The following is a 20,398-nucleotide window of genomic DNA, read 5'->3' as shown; positions in this document are numbered from 1 at the left end:
TGTTATTTTTTATCAGGTATTTTGTGTTTTTATATTTTTATGTTGAGAACATCCTCGAGATCTACGAATAAAGGATGGCATACAAATTTAATAGTTATAATTATAATAATGGATGCTGCTTCGGGCAGCAAGGCGACATATAAGTGAGTAGCAAATCATACAGTACATACCCACCTTGATTCTAAAGAGTAAAAAAAATCCCTAACCACACAAAAGCCTGAAGAATAGGCACAGCAATTTGCCACAAACTCACATTAAAAGTAGAGAGGAAAAGGGGAAGGTATCCCTAAGAGGAACCCAACTCAGGAATGAGAGATCTGTACCTTTTGCATGAGAGTTGAGCTCTCCCCATTGATTTACTGTACCAGCAAGGCTACAGCATCTCTCTCACTTGTTTCTTGGTCCATGGTCAGGTGATGCATGAAGCTGGTCCTTGAGAGTAAAGTCACAGTCCCATTAGAGCCTGTGAGCTACCCAGCAATTGCAAATCTGGAATTTTAAGTACAATTTTCTACCAATGCACCGTTATGGAGAGGGGAGGGGTCTTTCTGGATGAGTATTCCTTTGTACCATTGTTTACTTACTACAAGTTCCTGTCTGTCTATCATTTTGTTTACCTTACCCATTTTGAAATCTAAAGGTCATGATCCTCCTGCAAAACAACTGGTTATCTTGCATGTTTCCTCAACCATTTTTTTCCTGTTTGCTTTTTATTAGTTTTCTTACTTGATGAACAAACACACACAGTAAAATAGTAAAATGACAAAAACAACCACACACACACACACACACACACACACAACCATAAATCCATAAGTTCTTACATACGGATTTATGTCACCATATTTAATCCCAATTCCTTTTGTTCTCTAATAGACTTTCGTCTGCCTCACGCCTGGTCTATTTTGTCTATTTGTTAAACTGCTCCTTTTATCCTTCCTTCATTTCCACAGTTTTCCACGTACCATACTTGTAATCCATGTTGTGATTTGTGAAAATTAAAGCAAATCCAGGTTTTGACTTGGGGACACTGTTTTTTTTTTTTAAGATAATCTCTGTAAATTTCCCATTCCTTTTGGAATTTTTGATTAGGCTGTCTCCTAATCAACCGTCATTTTTGCTAGTTTGAGATAATCAAATAATTTATCCTTCCATTCCTTTTTTGTTGGTATGATTTCACTTTTCCAATTTCTAGCTATTAATATTCTTTCTGCCGTTGTTGCATATAAGAATATTCTCTTTTTTTCATTTGGGATATCTGAATCTAAAATGCCCCAAAGGAAAGCTTCTGATTTCTTTATAAAGGTTTGCCTAAACATTTTTTTTAGCTCCTCATATATAATATCCCAGAAGTTCTTAATTTTTTTGCAACCCCATCACATGTGAAACAGTGTCCCTTCTGCCTGTTTACACCTCCAGCAAGTATTAGATTTTGCGTGCATGCGCAAGCGGCGAAACCCGGAAGCAACCCTTTCCAGTACTTCCGGGTCTCCGCAGAACGTAACCTGAAAGAACATAACATGAGGTATGACTGTACCTTATATAGCTTCCTTATAGCATGTTTCCTCAATCATGACCTTTTGGAGGAAGATGCAATTGTCCATGCGCGCGCGCGCGCACACACACACACACACACACACTTAGTAGCATTAACTATGCATGAATGCATGCAGCAGGAGCACATATGTTATCCTCTTGTACACATGGGATGTTGCTCCCATTTGGCCTAATTTCATACAGGTGGAGGAGCCTGGAAAGGGCAAGGGGGAAGCAAAAATGGAAGGAGGAGCAGGAAGCCCTCTGGCAAGAACAGTCAGTCACTTTCTCTAGCATATTGCTAGGCAGGTAGGAAGGAAGAATGTGGGGTAAGCAGGGAGAAAGTGAGCTAACCTTGCCCCAATGGTGGCTTCTCCCACCATCAACATGCGACCCTTGATAGAGCAGGAACAGGGAACTTTTTTTTCTAACTATTGACATTCAGTACTATAGTCTGCCCAAGTCATTGCTGGGTCATTTTCTCTTGGAGAAACAGGTTTCACTTGGTCTCAGTCTGACATTCAGACATGTTGCATGATTTGCCCTTAGATCAGTTGACAGTGATTAAAATGAGCATCGAAACTTGTAACTTTAGGAATCCACAGTGGATTTGCAAACCAGTGAAAGCGACAGGCCTGCATTGTATTTGATTTAAAAAATGCAACACATAATTTAAACATTCCAAATGAGGAATTGGTTGGCAGGGAGAGGAAATGTATCATCCTTGGACCTCAGTACAGAAACTCAGCCATTTTCTTTAGAACTTTCTTTGCCAAATTATACCTCTCATCAAGTTGAGTCTTCGTGTCAGATTTCATACCAATATGACAAACTGTATTTGATTTTTAAGATTTTTATTATAAAACCTAAGAGTGTTGAAAAGCCAATACATCTTAAACTATAGGGCAACTTCCGCAGTTCTGTAATAAAACCCACTTTCAGGTTTCTGACTTTTGTCACACTCCAGCATGACCGAGAAAGGGTGCCTGTGGTGGGGCTGTACAGATAGGGGTACAGCTCATTCTTGTTGCCCCACTTTCTGTGTTGAAATGAAAATGTCTGACTGCCAGTCAGGCGTCCTTTCATTATATGGGCCCTTTCACCACCCTACCCCCACCTTAGTATTAAATCCTTGAGATATTTCATACTAGGTTTGGCATGTATGGTTTATGGAAATGATTAAATTCTCCTTAGGAACAGGGATCCTCCCTCTTCTCTTCTCCCTCCCTCTATGGTATTTGAGATTATCAGTGAAGGCATTTTTAGTAGTGTTACTAATCTTCCTGATGTTGCCATATTTTGCTGTAGAACTAAGTAAATATGTGTTGCTTGCCAATCTTAAAGCAACCAAACAGCCTAAGTAGGCCCTGGATCCTAAAAGGATACTGTCAGACATTATTTATATATGAAAAATAAGTGATTGATGAAACAGTTGTATCAAAGACAGTTTAGTTAAATGTTTCAGCTTTCATCTTCCTCAGTAACACAGTTGGGATTTCAAATAGATGCTGTAAGCCAAGGTGACAGTTTTAAGAACACTCAGGATGTAATCATTCTGAGGAGTGTGGCATGTGCAAAATTGAAGTCTAGATTGAAATGGATTGAGATTAAATTGATCACATGCATTACTCGTTGTATACAAATAAATAGTAGTAAATGAGAAAGATAGAAACCTTTTTGTGTGCTAAATTTCTTTCTTTAATTTTCTAGACATTCCTTTCAAAGGAGACCTGACGTCTGTGGGACTAGTTCAAGATGTGTAGTTCGGTTGCTCCCAGGCTCTGGTTTTTAACGGATCGTCGTATTAGGGAAGACTACCCTCAACAACAAATCCTGAGAGCACTCAAGGCCAAATGTTGTGAAGAGGACCTGGACTTCCGAGCTTTGGTGATGGATGAAGTGGTCCTGACCATTGAGCAAGGAAACCTTGGTAAGAATAAAGGTTGTATGGAAAGGTGACAGTTGGGAGGACATGGTGTATCATGCAAGTATGCCTCTGGATGCCACCTGCTGATAATTACAATTGTGAAGAGTGAGATGGCACTCAGGTCCTGTTTTCAGACTTCTCTTGGGAATCTGGTTGGCCACTGTGAGAACAAGATACTAGGCTAGATGGGCCATTGGCCTGATCTTGCAGGCACTAATGCCTTGGCCTGTGAGCTGTTAAATTATAAATGCCAAAAAGCAAAACTGAGAAAAGTTTCTGTTTCATTTCAAATTGTGCTGTCGTATTTTTCTGCCTGAGTGCTGTTTCAAGGCTGAGCGTCAACCCTTTAAAAATTAGTGGCTTAAGCACAGCCTCCTTTGCCAATGCTTTGGGGGTTTAAGAGAGATTATTTGCCCCAGTTTGTTTTTTTTTTTTTAAATAATGTTTATTAAAATTTTCAAAAATACAGAAAGTAAAAAGTTAAAATACATTCAGAACCTTATTTTCATATATCCACTTTCTGGGACTCCCCCCTTCCCCCACCCCTATCATATTCCTGTTTCATATTGTTGGCTCCACAAGCTCTCAATTCTGATTAAAAACTTAATTTGTTTAGACCATTGTTCGAATTTAAAATTTCTACACTCCTCATCAATACCCTTAATAAAAAGCCAAAAATTTCTTTCCCAGGGCCCACCCCATTTTTATTCCACAATTTCCCTTTTTTTTTTAATAATAAAGACACCCCACATAATAGAAATATCAGAAATAAGAAATAAAAGATATAATAGATGAAACAAAACCAGTTCAAAAAAAGAAATTGACAAGCCTTTGGATTTTAGTTCTCCCCCTCTGTCCCCGGTTTAATTTCCCCCTGACCACCAAACCATGTTATCCGCCTGGAATTCTTACAATCCATAAATCGCCTATTTTCCCCCAACTCCTTGCTGGTTTTTTTTTTTTGTTTTTTTCCTTTCATAATTATTTTTTTAAAACACTTAGCTTCAGATCTTTAATAAAGCTCCCCCCATTGTTCTTTCCAAATTGTAGTCCAGTTTCCTCTTGTTCCGCTGCTGAAACGTTCTAATTCAGAAACTTAGTAAGTCTGCAGGGATTATTGTTATTCAGGAACAAAAACTTGCGTTCAGTCCCTTCCTTTCTTCAATAGAAAATTCTATTGTCTCCTTTAGCTGTACACCCTGTAGACAAAATATTATTTCCGTTTTGCAGCTTTCCCAGGAGATAACCAGTTCTATAAAATTCCAATGGTATTTTTCCACTTACGACCATCTTTGTAATGTCCCGAAACTCCTCTAGGGGGATTGTTGTAACTTTGTTTTCTCTAGTCCAAAAGTCCGATTGTTATCCATGTTTTCGCCATTTTGTATCCAAGTTTTAAAAAGTTGTAGCAAATTGTAACAAATTTAGCCAGCAAAGTTCTCATAATAAAATCCTCTCTGCTTTCCGACTTTGACAGCTACTTTGACAGCTGTCAAAATCTCCGACTCTTTTCACCAGGCTCTCTCTTCAATCACCCCGGTTCCCAGGGGGGGGAGTTACGTTTCTTCTCCCTCAATTCGTCCTCCAGCACAGTTCTTATAATTTCCCATCGTGGAATTCTTAGTTTTTATCAGCAATACAAATCTTTTTGGACCTTGGTTTCCCCGTCCTTGTCTTAGAAGGTTTACAATAGGGGGGGGGACTGACTTCCTTTTTGGATCCCCCCCCGCTCGTGTCCAAATCGAAAAGAAATTCTTTTTTTTTCCTCCTTTTAAACCCAGTTTCCAAATTACTCACGGGTTGTTGTTAAAAAGTCCGAATTTTCAATGGAAGAAGTCAGCGCTCTCCGCCGGATGGCATGCGGCTGCGCTCGGCAGGGATAGCAGAGGACTCAAAGCACCACGCTTCTCCCCGGCACCCAATCCGTAGCCTTTAAAAAGGCTCCTTCACGAGTCGGGAGGGCGCTGACGGTGCCAGCCGAGTCTCCATGTCCACGGCCCTCGTGGCCGTGGTTTTTAAGGGTCCCCGCATCGCCGGTGCGGTAGGACCCAGCCCCTGCCGAGCAGGCTCCCTCCGGAGCTCGGAGGGAGTCCGCCATTCGGCGATGGCGCCAACCCGGAAGTCTATTATTTGCCCCAGTTTGCCATGTGTACAGTCAGGTTGTCAAGTGCTCTAGAGGCCCTCTGAGTACCAAGTGCTGGGTGGAAGCAGTCGCAGAGATTAAAGCTTCACTCACCACAAAGGCTCTGCATGTACTCCCTGATATTGCTACACCTTAATTTTAAAATTGTGGCTGTCTCCTAATCTCAACCATCATTTTTGCCAGTTCGAGATATTCAAATAATTTATCCTTCCATTCCTCTTTTATTGGTATGATTTCACTTTTCCAATTTCTAGCTACACCTTAATTTTCTTGCTACACCTTAATTTTAAAATTGTGGCTGAGACATAGAGTTCCATGCGACTCTACACCAGGGTAGACTGTGTCCCTTTTTCTACTGCTGCACTTGCAGAATTCTTAGTAGCAGATAAAAATTTGCTGGAACTAGATCACGTCACCATTGTCTACGGAGACTTTCACAGTACAAATAACTTAGGTTTCCAATTCTGTTCTGACTCCTGTGATTCTTATGGCAACATTTCCAAAGTCCATGGGCATGGCTCTACTCCAGCCCAATTGTTTTATGAGAAAGGATGAGGACTTTACTATGCAGACCTTCAGCTTGGATATGAACTTCAGCTCTGACTTCTTTATACCTAACACAGCAGGGTTGGGCAGCCACAGGGGCCTCCCTGTCAGCCCCACAGCATCATTACTTTTCTCACCTCTCCTCTACTACAATTAGGCTTGCAAAAACCCTTCTGTTGGAGACAATATGAGGTTTGGGGTTGTTTTTTTTGCAAGCCTAATTGCCATGGGGCTAATCAGGAAGGGGGATTGCAGTTAATGAGGGAAGTGTTAAACTCTCCCTGCAAACCCCCTCCTCACTGAAAATGCCTTCCTTGCTGCAATTTGGGTTGGAAGAAGTAAGCTTAATTGTTTGTGGGTAGGTAGGTTTGTAATTCAAACACAGTTTGTGGTTCACATGATGATGTCCTCCTTGCTGCACTTTGGAGATGTGGTGTCTTGTTTCTGTTACCCTGAGCTCTTGGAAGGGAAATCAGGATCATCCCTGTACCCCTTTCCCTTCATCATGTTCCTGAAGAAATCAGGAAGATCATGCTCCCCAGAGGTGCCTAGGCCACCAACTGCTGTGAGCAACTTTGTGATCCACTGTTCCACACAGCTTTAAAATGGGAGTAGGCATCTACAAAATACAGTGGTACCTCAGGTTACATATGCTTCAGGTTACAGACTCCGCTAACCCAGAAATGTTACCTCGGGTTAAGAACTTTGCTTCAGGATAAGAACAGAAATCGCGGCGCAGCGGGAGGCCCCATTAGCTAAAGTGGTGCTTCAGGTTAAGAACAGTTTCAGGTTAAGAATGGACCTCCGGAATGAATTAAGTTCTTAACCCGAGGTACCGTTGTAATAAAATAGTAATATTGGAAAGAAGCTTTTATTACAGGACCACTTAGATACATGCAGAGCTTATTTGCTAAAAATGGTTTTGTGGATGAAATGACATAATTAGGGAGTGCCTTTGTAAAGATGGTGCCATTGTAGGACAATTGTAAATAAGAGGCTTGCATTTGATTCCTGCGTTACAGGGGGTTGGACTAGATGACCCTTGGGTCCCTTCCAACTCTACGATTCTTTGTACAAAGTAAATAGGCCTTTGCTATGTGAACCTGGAGCTGAGCAGCTGGCCCTTTACAGCCGTTGCAGTTGCATGGCAAATTGTCACCACCTGGGGATATGTCAAATCAGTCACTGCAATGAAGAATGTGCTTGTGGCAAGGTTGCTTAGACAGGGGAGGATAAAGGACAGGTGAAGAGGAAGTAGAATCTTGTGTGACAGGCTTGCCAGATTACAAAATGGATGCATGGCTAATGAATTGAACCTGGAGCTCTGGAATGAAGTGGAGAAGACAGTTGGGAGATGGTCTTACATAATTGTATTCTCCATGTAATCTCTACTGCCTAATCAGTTTTACTATCTTTTAAATGTGTGTTGAATTTTAGAAAATATTAAGTAAACATGTATTTGTGGCTGTAGTGGCCAGGGATTGTTCCTGTGCTTGTCTCTCCTACAGGGAGATTTGATGTTTGTGCATGGAACTGCGTTCAAAACTCCCATTGTTCTAGGCACATTTTGCAACAGGGAATTTGATTAGCAAGAGCAGTTTCTGAGCTTTGGGCACAGTGCTGTACCTAAGATTTCAGATTAAAACTGCAGAGTGGAAGGAAAGGAGGACCCTTTTCTGCCTCCCCACTTCCAGCTACTCTCTGAAGATTGGAGAAGAGACCCTCTTAAGAATATTAGTGGGGTGGGCAGGAGAAGGACTAGACCATATGAAAAGAGAACATAATATTTTAGCTGCAGTTCATTCATTTTCAGCTTTGTATTCTTATTATTAAAAAGTGCGCCTAGACATAACCTAGGTTTAAGGTGCCATTTAGCTCCTAGCTTTCATATCTCTCTTTCTAACACTGGCATGGAATGATCACAGTTGCAGAGGCATTACATTGATGCACTTGGAGTAATTCTAGTCTGCTATGCAAGCAAAACAGACAGTTTCACTTTTACTGTTAATATAGCAAAGAGTTCACCACCTCAAATCTACTTGCAACAGTATAGTATAGATGGTCCTGCATGTTGTTATCTGCCCATCTTGTACTATCTCATCCTAATTTTTTTGTCAGTGTAATAAAAGTAATGCATTAATCTGCCAAAGGTTTGTTTGAGAGAATAGGTTTGTATGTCTGGCTCAAGTGAGTTTTATGAATGAGTAGAGATTTGAATTTACGTTTCCCTGGTCTAAGTCAAAACAGTCTATCTGTGAAACCAAACGTGACACTCTCAAGGCAGAGGCCAGAGCTTAGTGATTGAGTTTCCTGGTTCAGTCCCTGGCATCTTGCATTAAATTATTTCAGGAAGCAGAGCTATATGTTCAAATTTCTACAGGTACTATTTGCATGTGAAAGCACTAAATTACAACAATGGAAACCGGTTTCCTACTCTAGCAACTCTGATTGTGTTCCTGCACCATGCAGAAAACTCATTTTCAAAAATATATTGATTTCACACCCACCCATAAAGTCTTAAGTTCTTTTTATGCAAGACAGCTGAATTCTATAATTTGCCAACTACTTTTGCTCTCAACCCTTGCATATACCTGCTTATATGAACTAGCTGAAGTATGTTGATTGGGTGGGCCTATGGGGTGATAAATAATCTATATTTCATCAAGCTTGTCTGTAGCGCCATAACCCTCTTGAGCACCTTGCTCAAGAAGTGGGTATTTGCAGCTGCACAATATCTTCTGGATCCAGGGGAGGGCTTCTTAAGGTGGGGACACACACCACAGTCTCTTTCATGGTGACAGGCACAATTATCAGACCCCCTCCCTCAAAGATGCATTTTGATCTATTTCGATCCAGCTTTATTCCCGCTTTTGGCACCAATATAGCTTTGGTTACTCCAATTGATGACTTGTATCAAGGGAGAGATGAGGGAGGTGCAACCCTATTAATCCTGCTCTTTCTCTGAGCAGGTTTTGACAACATTGACTATGGTCTTTTTCTGGAGTGACTCTGCAGGTTGTGGGTTGGGGCCTTGATAACACAGTGGTTTTGCTTCTGCCTTCTTGGTCATTTTCATAGAGTAGCAGTGAGTAATATTTGCTTGGCCCCATTGCTGGGTCCTGTGATACATTGCAAGGCTCTATCCTGCCCCCCCCCCATGCTGTTTAACAACTATATGAAGTTGTTGGGGGCAGCTATTGGGGTTTTACAGTCCAGTCTACCTCTCTATGCCATCCAATCCAAATGAAATTTGGTGTTGGTGTTGAACCAGTGCCTGGAGGCAATAATTTAATTTAACTTTTTTAAAAAAGCCTGTAGTAGTGTTACTATTATTTACCATCTTTATTGTTTATGTGATTCTCTGATATGTTTTGTTTTGATATAAATCACTTTAGGTTAAAAAAAAAAAAGCTGTATGTAAGAATGCTAAATATTTATTTATTTAGCAGCTAGCTAGCTAGCTACCTAAGAGCACATCGCCTCCAGTATTTAGCATATGGTATTCTGACTGCACCTGTAATAAAATAATATTTCTTATTTATCTTTGGGTGCAGTTCCTTTTAAATATTGTTAATGGGGATATTTTTGGGGATCCAAACACAGACTTTGAAGCTGAAATTAATAGTTTTTAATATTTGATTCCAAACAAATCTAGTTACAGGGGTAACTAACCTGTGACTCTCTAAATGTTGGTATCCAGCACCCAGAGTCCTTGATGCTGACTGAGGCTAATGGGAGTTGGCATCCACCATCTGGAGAGACAAAAGGTAGCAACCCCTCTGTTGCAGTATAAACACAGGACCACCAACAATGGTCAAAACACTTTTGTTTCCATACTTCCAGCAATAAATCGAGTTTTATTGATTGTTTAAATATTAATCTGTAAATTGCTTGGAGGTTTGTTTGTTTTACAATCAAGCAGTATATAAATTTTATGAAATAAATAAATTGTATTTATTTTCATTGTGATAACATCTTAAATCAGTTTTTCTCTAGTGTAGTATTTATTCTATATTTATTAATTTCCCCCATAAATAATTCCATTATCCCCTGGAAATTTCTCTTGTGCCTTTTGTTGTCCACTTTTCCAAATATGCTGGGCAACTTGTTTTTTTACATTCAACAGCAAGTGATATTTGAAAAGTGCTTTTTTTGGATTATGACAAAGGTGCATTTAAAACATATTGACTCTTAGTTTTCGTATTATGTTACTTCTAATAAAGTCTGATTCATAAATACTTTTAATTGCGATCTTATTTCTCCCATTTTCTGTTGAAAGGATTTTATTTGTTCTTTTATCCAGTCTTTATATAAATAATAAAGGTGATTGTACTGGACAAAATACTTTCCTGTACAGGCAATGGCCGATTTAGGCGTGTCCAAATTTCTCGCAATCATGCGCACATGGCGTCAAACCTCGAAGTAGCCCCTAAACATTATAAAGGCGTCACAAAAAGGGGCAGGAGGCAGAGGGGGCTTACAAAGTTAAGGGAGATATCCTGAGCACAAGAAACTAGTATAAATTACCTCAGCTTCTATTAAGCTGATATATAGTATGTCAGATCCAGAGTTCGTTCAGGATTCTTAGGTGGAGAGAATGCTATCTAGGCTGGGCCCATTCTGGTGAAATGGGGAAAAACTATAGGAGAGCCAACTTAGCCAGCATCACCATGGGAACGGTGGCCTTCTGTTGATGCACAGAGAGTGTTTTTGGGCCCCATAATCAGATGCAAAGGAATTGTGAGGCTGCTCACATATAGCCCATGGGTAGCATCTTGCAATCACAAGCACAGGAATGCAAACAAACGAGATAAAGTGAACATGGTGTTTCCAGTAGTGCCTTTTGCAGCAGCCAGTCAACACATGTATTCAGTTACACCAATTTCCCAGCTACAGGTACCAACCAAGCAACACAAACGACCAGGGAAGGACCAGGTCACAGAGATCACCATCACACCCTGCTCCTCGTGGCACGCACACCTGGCAAACACCCACACAGGCTATTGAAGGCCTCCACCCACCCAAAAACATGCACATGCAGGGAGATGTGACTGGGCAGTTACCAAAAGTACCCCAGAGCTAAACGTACCCACAGCCAAAGGCACAGCAGCAGTCGCACCTGCTGTCGTCTTCCCCCATCCCACTCAGGCAGCCGCTGTAGCCGGCCTCTATACACACACGGTGTGCATCTGATCAGAAACGTGGGGGGCAATTCCTGAGTCCCCACAACAGCCATGTCCTGGCAGATACGGAAGACACTGACAGAAGGTCTCCAGCTTACCAGAGGTGGCAGCAACACCCTTATTCATAAGCTTTGAACACCGTGTTCAGACTTCACCATTGCCTGTGACTGCATTGCCGCCTCCCAGGGTGTGCACCACAGTTAAGGCCGTGGCAGCATCCTACCAAAGATCTCCAGCTTTGCAACACTTCTTCTGCCTGAGCCCACAGCACTGCCACTGTCGGAGGATGAGCCATGGCCCTGAAACCGATCTCTTTACAAGAAGACTGGGAAGTAGGCAATGTTACACTGATCTCTAAAAAGGGATCGGACTTCCAAGGAAGGGACACAGGGGACTGAACGTCTTTTGTTGATAGGTTGCTGATGGAGATGATTATGTGGTGATTGATGAAAGCCGGGCATATATCTTGGTTATTTAATTCACTCTAGAGATAAGTATGAACAGAGGGGATTAACCTCTGATGCTCTGAAAAAGCTGTTTTCTACGTATGAAGATGGAAGTGGAGAAGTCAGCTCCTGGGAACCCCGATAGGGGTGAACAACATCAACATCTTGCCCAAAAGCCACGTTAAGAGCCTGGATGGACATGGGATCTGCAAAAGTATCCCTTTCTCTAATTACTGGTTTCTCTTCCTGCTGGGACTTGGGGTCAATTACCCCAGAGCTATGGAACTTTATTCCAACACATGATCATGGCAGCAAGACTTTGATATGTGCGAAGATGGAAAGACTCATATTTATGAACAATGGAAGGATGGTTGTTAACATTACTGGACTTAGCCGAGATGGCGAAACTGACATGTTTAATCAGAGAAAAAGACTTCTAACACATTGGATTGAAAACCTCTTACAGATTTTTTGCACGATAAAATGAATTAATGGCATTTGGGTTTGAAGACTGAAGATAATGTTGGTTTATAGAAAGTGGTTTTGTTAGGTGTAATACTGGAGTGGATGAGTTGAAAAATGTTTACAAACAGTTGATAGACTAATCAGAAGTTATTTATTTTTCTTTCTTCTCCCGTTGTTTCTTCTCTTTTTCTTTTATCTCCCCCTCCCCCTTTTGTGGTTTGTGTTTTTATATAACTTTTTCTAAAATCAATTAGAAAAAATAATTTTGTGGGATCTCTTTGTTTCTGAATCTGAAACTAATTTATATTTGGCCTGCTTCAGTTACTAAAATGTGTTTTCAGGACACATAAAAGCCAAAAAGAATGGATTACAGCTAATGAGGAATTTTGCCATAGAACTCAATAGGGCATTGATTCAATTCAGTGCTGATTCCCAAGTTGGCCTTAGCCTGAGAGGTCTCATGTTTTTAATCATGGTGTTAAAATGACCACTTTGAAACAATACAAAGCCATGTAGCCCTTAGTGCACCCTCAGATTTTTATTTTTAGCACAGCAACATATTGCTGTAAACTCCAGTTTCTTGTGACCTTGACCTTCCCTGCACAGAACTGGCTGTCAAGTGCTTTTAAACTATTCCTTAACATTACTGCTGCTCTTTCATTCTGAAGTGCTTAAAAGTATTTCCCGAGTATTAGAAATACATATTTGTTAAAGAGTTAATGTGTGTTAGAAGATTGATAGAGGGAGACTTCTCTTCCTCTTTTTTATAACTCAAGAACTCAGGGCTGTTTAATGAAGCTGATAGCAGGAGAATCAGGACAGACAAAAGGAAGTAATACTTTACTTGGTGCATGTTAATTTAACATGCAACCCTGAAGAGAGACTGAAAATGCCCCATATTAGCTATTCAGTTGGGTTTCTACTCTCCTGCCTTTTTAAAAAAAGGTCTCCTGTCACAGGTCAGGCTCTAGATTCTATCAGGCTCTGAAAGTAAGCAAATCTTTTGAATTGGAGGAAGTATGAGGTCTGTTCTCAACTGCTAAGCTGGATTCTTCTTTTGCCCCACCAAACTTTATCAAATCTGCAGTCAATTTGTAGGATTGTCTATCTATTTACCTACCAGCAGGCCTTTTGTTTATCTGGACTTCACTGTAAGCAGCAACCTCCATCAGCACTGAGTTGGGCAGGCTTCTTGGCAAGGCAGCTACAGTGATGGCTCATCTCTCCAAAAGGGAGGATGTAATGCTAACTGACAATAGCAAGATGAAGGTCTACCAGGCTTGTGTGTTGAGCACACTGCTTTCTGGTAGTGAGACATGGGCAAGTTACACCCACCTGGAGCAACGCCTCAATGCTTTCCACATGAACTGCATCAGGAAGATTTTGGGTGTCACCTGGCAAGACAGACTCAAACAAATATATGCTCTCCCAAGCCCACAATTCCATCATGTCTGCACTCCTGTCTCGGTAACATCAGACAGCTAATTGCTTGGAGTTAATTACATTGGCTGCACGTATAATTGCTTTTACAGAATTAAGGCCTAGCGTTTTGCTCTCTACCTTTCTGGATGGCTGCTGTAAGAAATTACCTTTGGAACAGCATTTCTGTGTCTTTGTAAAATGGTTATAGATGACATTGTTCACCACATTACTCAGTGTCCTCTGTAGAAAGATCCTTGTGAAAAATATCCGTCTTAGTTTAGCTGCAGGAATTTTTTTGTTACCTCAAGTTAGTTTGTGTGCTTTTTGCTGTGGGAAAATAAAAATTAAGTTACCATGTGTGTTTCTTTATTTGAGTTGGCTGCCAGGAAATTAAGAAACACATTTGTGACTCAACTCTGAATGTCTTTTTTCTCTTTGTTATGGCTTAGAGCTAAACAAATAAAATTGTTTCTACAAACTGCAAACCAACGTGTCTGGGAAACAGCTAGATAGAATTTGGAGGCACTAAATCTGAAAATTCTTATGTGGACAAAAGGTGTGCAAACACACAATCAATGACCTACATATGTAGTAATGCCATAGTGTGGACGCAGCCTACAAAAGAAACAAAACTGATTAAAACGTTAAAAATATTAAAATGTTTCTAAATGCAAAAAACCAACAACAGAGGAATTTTGTGCATATTGTCAATTTTAATCAAGTCTCTGTGTGGCTCAAAATGTACGGTAGCTTCTAGCCTGTACCTCTGCTTGTAGCAATGGTAGTCTGGTGATTGACAGCTGCTTCTAATAGACAAACTGAAATAAACGTTCATTTTTTCCAAAATGGCAGATTCTGTTTTTCATCTGGGGGAGTTGTCTTGTATTTTTAGAAACAGAAGCTAATCACTAGTGTATCTCAGTAGAGGTGACTCAATTTTACTGCTACTTGGACTATATTTCTGAAACTAACAAAAGGCAGTAACCTAAGTCAATTCAGTTAAACGGATTAACCCTGACTAACTTCAGATTTATGCTGCAAATGTGACATTATGCTAAATTGTCAGTGTTAACAGTTACATTTCTGAAATTCTGTGGAAGATGTAAGTGGCTTTTCCATTTCCTTTCAATGCAATATTGTGCAAATTTTCACAACCTTGATTGCGTAAAATAACTTGATATTGATGAGATGGCCAAACCAATGTTCAGACTGTTGACAACAAAAACTAACAAGCACTTTGTCTGAATGCTGTTTAAACAAAGGGATGATTTTTTTCTGTGACTCTTTAGAGATGTGGTAGTGGTAGCTACTTCCCCCAATGCTTTTGAGGGTTTTTTCTGGGAGTTCATTTCGCTGCAGTACATGCAGAGTTGAGAATGGTCTTGGAAATATTGCGGGTGTTACTTGAGATTTAGGAGAGGATGCATGGCAGACTAGACACTCTTGATAACATCAGTCATCTTTCTGTCAAATTGGAACAATCCTCTAGCACGTGTAAGAGATCATGATAGGCTCCTTCATTGGTATCTAGTTTGTAAATACCCTGTTTTGGTTAGTGACAGTGCTTGAGAATTTGATCTGAAATTATGTGCATCTCTCTTTGTAACCACACTTCTTTACAAGCACAAGTCAGCTGCAATGCGGCAGTGCTCGCTTGCAGCTAATGAAGTGTGCTGCAGCAGTGTCTTGTCGTCTACTGCTCTTTCTATAAAATTATGAGGTCAGGATTGGGGAAGGGGAAGGGACAGCGCAGCACATGAACTTGCTTAGTTTACTGCCTTCCGTAAATGTGGAGGTTGAAAAATGTCCAGTGGGGGCAGGGCAGGCAGCATCCTAAGCCATGTACAGCTAAGGTTGCTAAGGCATTTTATACTCCAGCTACATACTCAGGTTTGAAAGGTATCTTAGGTGCCAAGAGAACAGGAGAAACCAGAAGAAATTATTTCAGGTTGCTGGGGGGGGGGGGGAGCAGTCATTGTGCATATAGCACCCCCTCTTGAGTACAAGCAGGGCACTAAATTAAGGGAGCTTCCCAAATTTGTCCTGCCTGAGAGCAGGTAACAGGCTTGATTGGAGTGCCTACTACAGCTTATAAAAAAAATATACATTTAAAAACATTTTGTGTTTAGTTTTCTATTGCCTTTTCCTTAGCTCCAGGGAGCTTGGGGGTGGGAGTGGGGCGGAATCCCCAGAAGAAAAAAGGAGAATGCCTTGCATTGGCACCATTGTTTTTTTTCCTTTCCCCTATGACTGGAGGAAGCACTTGGAGGAGGCATAATTTAAATTGCCAAGACTGTTTTCTTCCTATTTTCTCTCTCCCTCATTTCCTAGGAACAACCAGTCACCATTCACAGGCTCTTCCCCATTGGGGGAACGTGTATTCCTGAGACACAAATCAAACACCAAATCAGCCTCGCTTTTCTCCCCACACTTCCACTAGGGCTTGGGAACACGTAGTTCAAAATGGCAGGTGTTCTTCCCTGTTGAGGGCAGAGAAGGAGAAGGCAGCTGGGATGGCTTTGTCTCCCTGTCACTTCATCAGCTTCACAGAACCTGTGGGTGCTGCCTTGATGATGGGACCCAGGGACTCAGCAGTGGCAATCACGCATGTGCAGTTGAATAGCTGACCTTTTGTTGGACTCCAGCAGTCAGGGATGATGGGAGTTGTAGTTCCACAACTTTGGCAGGCCCACAGGTTAGCCATTCCTGGTCTAGGGGCTGAGGCATGTGTGTTAGCCCCAATGTTGCTGAGCCACTTCTTTCTGAAATGATTCATATAATGTAAGGTGTGTGTCTCCTCTCTTTTTTTAATGGATTGTTCTTTACAGGGGATTTAAAGTCAAAATGGCCTCCCAGGCTAGCAATATTGTTTTCTTTCTCCTCTGCTGTCCTTTAAAAAAACAAAAAAACAAAAAACAAACAGATCTGGCCCTTTTGTTAAGGAATCTGATCCAAAATAAGGTACAAACAAATTCTCAGTCATGCATGGAGTTATGTTGAGTTGCAGGTTGGTTTTGCTGCAAGACACTTAATATGACTGCCTCTCTGGAAACTCAAAAATAAAGACATCTGCTTACTGGCTAAAGATCATGGGGAAAGTGTTCCACCATTGTAAAAGAAGGGTGTGGTTTCTTGGCTGAAAAAAGCAGACTGAAAAGATGATAAACTTTTAAGTTAACAATTTGGAGTATTCGGGTGCATTAGTGATGGATCAGTAGTGTGTATCTGTGGCTAATTCCATCATTCTTGTCACATGGATTATTAAAATGCTTTTGTTACCTAGAGCTGGCATTCTTTTATTTACTTTTTGTGGGATGGGGAGGATTGGCCCTTGTTTTTCTTACCAGATTCTCATTCATTCCTTCATTTATTGTTGCTGCAGGTCTTCGAGTCAACGGGGAACTCATCACTGCTTACCCACAGGTAGTGGTGGTGCGTGTGCCAACACCATGGGTCCAAAGTGACAGTGACATTACAGTTCTTCGCCATCTGGAGAAGATGGGCTGCCGGCTCATGAATCGTCCCCAAGCCATACTTAATTGTGTCAATAAGTTCTGGACTTTCCAGGAGCTAGCTGGCCATGGTGTGCCTCTTCCAGACACCTTTTCCTATGGTAAGCCACCTAGATTAAAATAATGCTATTGTCCATAGTGACCATGTACCTGGAGCAAGTGAGATCCTTACTAAAACTCTGAATGGTTTGGGGAAATTTGAATGAATGAAAAAAAGAATCAAGACTCTACAACTTGACTAGTGACAAATTGCCAAGTGGCAAATAAGAATAGAGTTGGGCCTCCTGTTCTTAAACAGGCATTAGTGTGTCCACTTCTGAAGAAACTTGCCCTGGGCCTTGTGGTCTATAATAACTGCCGCCTGGTCATAAATACTCCATTCTTGGATATGGTGGTTGAGTGATAGCAGAAAAGTTGCAGGAGCTCCTAGAGGATTATCTGGATCTGTTTCAATCTGGATTCCGGCAGTTTTAGAACTGAATTGGTTGAACTGGTTCGAGAATGGAACTGGGAGAGTGTGACCCTGTATCTAGTTCTCTATTTGAGCGACTTGTGATACCGTTGACAATGGAATTCTTCTTGATCAACCCTGGGGACACTGTTTTACTGTGGTTCTGCTCCTACCTGCAGGGATATGTCCAGGGGATAACATTGGGTGATGGGGTTTTGGCCCTGTGATCCTTGCACTGGAGGGCACTGTCTTGTCTCTAGTATTCTATATTGGAAGGCATTTGGGGGCAAAGTTTCATCAGTAAACTGATGACATGCAGTTATGTTTCTCCATAACACCTGAGTCAGGAGAGACTGCAATATCTCAACCTCTGCCTGGGTGCAGTGGTGGATGGGGTGAGGACCAGTAAATGCATTTGAACACTGGGATTTTTAAATTTCAGCAGGCATTTTAAGTAAGTTTTTTATTGAATGGTTAATTTGAATTGATATCTAAGTGGTATGTAAACAAAATGAATGAATGAGGAATAGGCATGTTGGTTTTTTTATTAATGCACTGATGATAGGTACCGTTCCCCCACCGCTTTTTTATCTTTCGTTTCTTTTACTTATGGAAGCTTAGCAACAGTATGTTCTTATAATGGTGACCATCCTAGAAACATTTTCTGCCTGATAAATGTGTAGCTAAACAAACTCTCCTATGCATTACATCATATTTTGTGGTCCTTGTTGAGGCATAGGGCTATTAATGGGGGTTAACAACATAAGTTACCTCACTGTTCATTCTGCTTTTTCACAGCCCCTCAGCAGGCCAGCTGCTGCTTTTCTAGGTCTGGGTAGTTAGGAGTTAATGTTCAGGATGATAGATGTGTCCATCAGACTGTATTTAAGAATTCAGTCTGTGGAGGGCTAGAAATATGTTTTTCTTAGTGTGTATACAAGGACCTGGACTCAGGCTTCTCTCTTCCCCTCAAGTGCCAGATGGTTAAAATGTAGGGCTGCCAAGAGAAGCAAGATGTCCTACAGCGCACGTATTCTTCTGAACAAGGAAAATGCAGAGCTGATTCTGGCTTGTTCTGCTAGCTTCTAATCAGGTTTTTAGTGCCTGTGCCTCTAAGCCTTGTCTTCCCATTTACTACCCTGCTGACACCTAATTTTCCTCCTTTGATTCCATAGCTCTGCTGTTACAGGGAGAAGGTCGCATTAATTGAAGGATGGGAGGCAGTTTGTCTTATATGAACCTCTGGCATAGGCCCCTTTGGTTATGTGTCAGGTGCTTCTCTGGCCTGTGAATGGCAAATGTAGCAGGGTTTTCTTGAGAACAGCTTCCTCACAGCCAGGGTGGGGAACTTCAGGCCCGGGATGAGTGTCAAATGTGGCTCTCCAAGCTTCTCTTTCTAAATGTCGGGACTATCTAGGGCCAGGCCCCTCATCAGCCATACTCTGTGCCATCCTTGCATACTTTTGCCTGCCTGGAATGCGTTCTTGAACTGTGACAAGTCTTGCCTTGGTGAAGGACAGAAGGGGGGGGGGGAGTGTGCAGGTAAACTTTTGACTTTCCTGTATCGTGAATCTAATCCACAGTACAAAGATACGAGTCACTTTTGCTTGGCTCACTTTTTTGGCTCTGGCCCTGCTTACTACTTGGCGTGCAGCCCTTGGAAGTTTGCCCATGGGGGAATGTGGTCCCCAAGACTGAAAAAGGTTTCCCACACCCGTACTAAGCATTCAGTTTCTGGCCTGGAAAGGAGCTTGGCGCTTCAGAATACTCGTCTCTGGTTGCTTGATGAAAGAGGGAAATGAAGGGAGATAGTAGAACAAGGCTTTAAATGTTTGGTCTTCTTAGAAGGTTAGAGTTCATAAGATGGTAGTGATCTGTAGCATATTTTCAGCTGAAGAAAGAACAGGCTGTGATTTAATCCAATAACTCAGGGCTGTTACTCACTGGATATTTTATACGCAAGTACCTGAGTAAAGAATGCCTGGACTTTGCACCATGTGTGTGATCATCACTTTTTACGGCAAGATGCATAGAATTGGTGGGGGCGAAAACTGTGTGCACAGGGAGAATTTCCAGTCCGGTGCCTACCACAGGAAGGTCTCTTTGTCATGGCCATCAGCTAAATAGACTTCACAGGCAGAAGCAGAGCCTCAGAGGCATCTCTTAATATCCAGACAGGCTCATATGAATGTAGGCAGTCCTTTGAACAACTCTGCCCCAAATTACTTAGGGCTCTTAAGGTCAGAACTAGCACCTTCAGTTGGACTGGGAGGTGTACTAATAACCAGTATAACTTGTACAGAATTATGTGGTCCAGTCGCCTTGCTCCCACCAGAAACCAGGCAGCAGCATTCCACACCATTTGGGATTTCCAGACCGATTTAAAGGTAGCCATATTTAAGGCACCACGTCTAAGAAGGCCGTATCCCTGATTACCACATGCCTAATTTTAAAGGGCAGGCAATCAGAAGAAGGGCCTTGGATGAAGAATGAAGGGTTCAAGCCAGTTTGTGTGGGAAAAGACCTACCTTCAAGAAGCAAAGCCCCATGTAGGGTTTTGTAAAGAATGAGCAACACTTGAACTGTGTTCGGAAATGGAGCGGCAGCCAGTGCAGCTCTTGTAAGCTCTGATGAGATCTATAGCCAGTCCTAGTTAGTAACACAGCAGCTGTGTTGTGAGTCTACTTAAGTTTCTGGGAAATCACCAAAGGCAGCCCACATTGTATTGGTGCAGTCAAGCAGTTATTAGGGCATGGATCACTGTGGC

The 20,398-nt window shown here is 41.6% G+C and overlaps 1 protein-coding gene across 1 annotated transcript in view; it reads left to right on the top strand.

The window, feature by feature from the left end:
• The window catches only part of RIMKLB (ribosomal modification protein rimK like family member B), a 36,927-nt gene that overhangs the window by 9,063 nt on the left and 7,466 nt on the right, over nt 1-20,398 (top strand). Inside the window, exons 3-4 of the mRNA XM_080987906.1 lie at nt 3,247-3,466; nt 17,051-17,281. Of these exons, the coding sequence (XP_080844032.1) occupies nt 3,292-3,466; nt 17,051-17,281 (406 nt within the window). The 5' untranslated portion in view covers nt 3,247-3,291. The remainder of the gene's footprint in view (nt 1-3,246; nt 3,467-17,050; nt 17,282-20,398) is intronic.

Source organism: Podarcis pityusensis (genome assembly GCF_964106645.2).
Source record: "Podarcis pityusensis genome assembly, chromosome: 17".
NCBI lineage: Eukaryota > Metazoa > Chordata > Lepidosauria > Squamata > Lacertidae > Podarcis > Podarcis pityusensis.
Note: the sequence above shows the minus strand (reverse complement) of the source record. Positions and strands in the feature narration are given on the sequence as shown.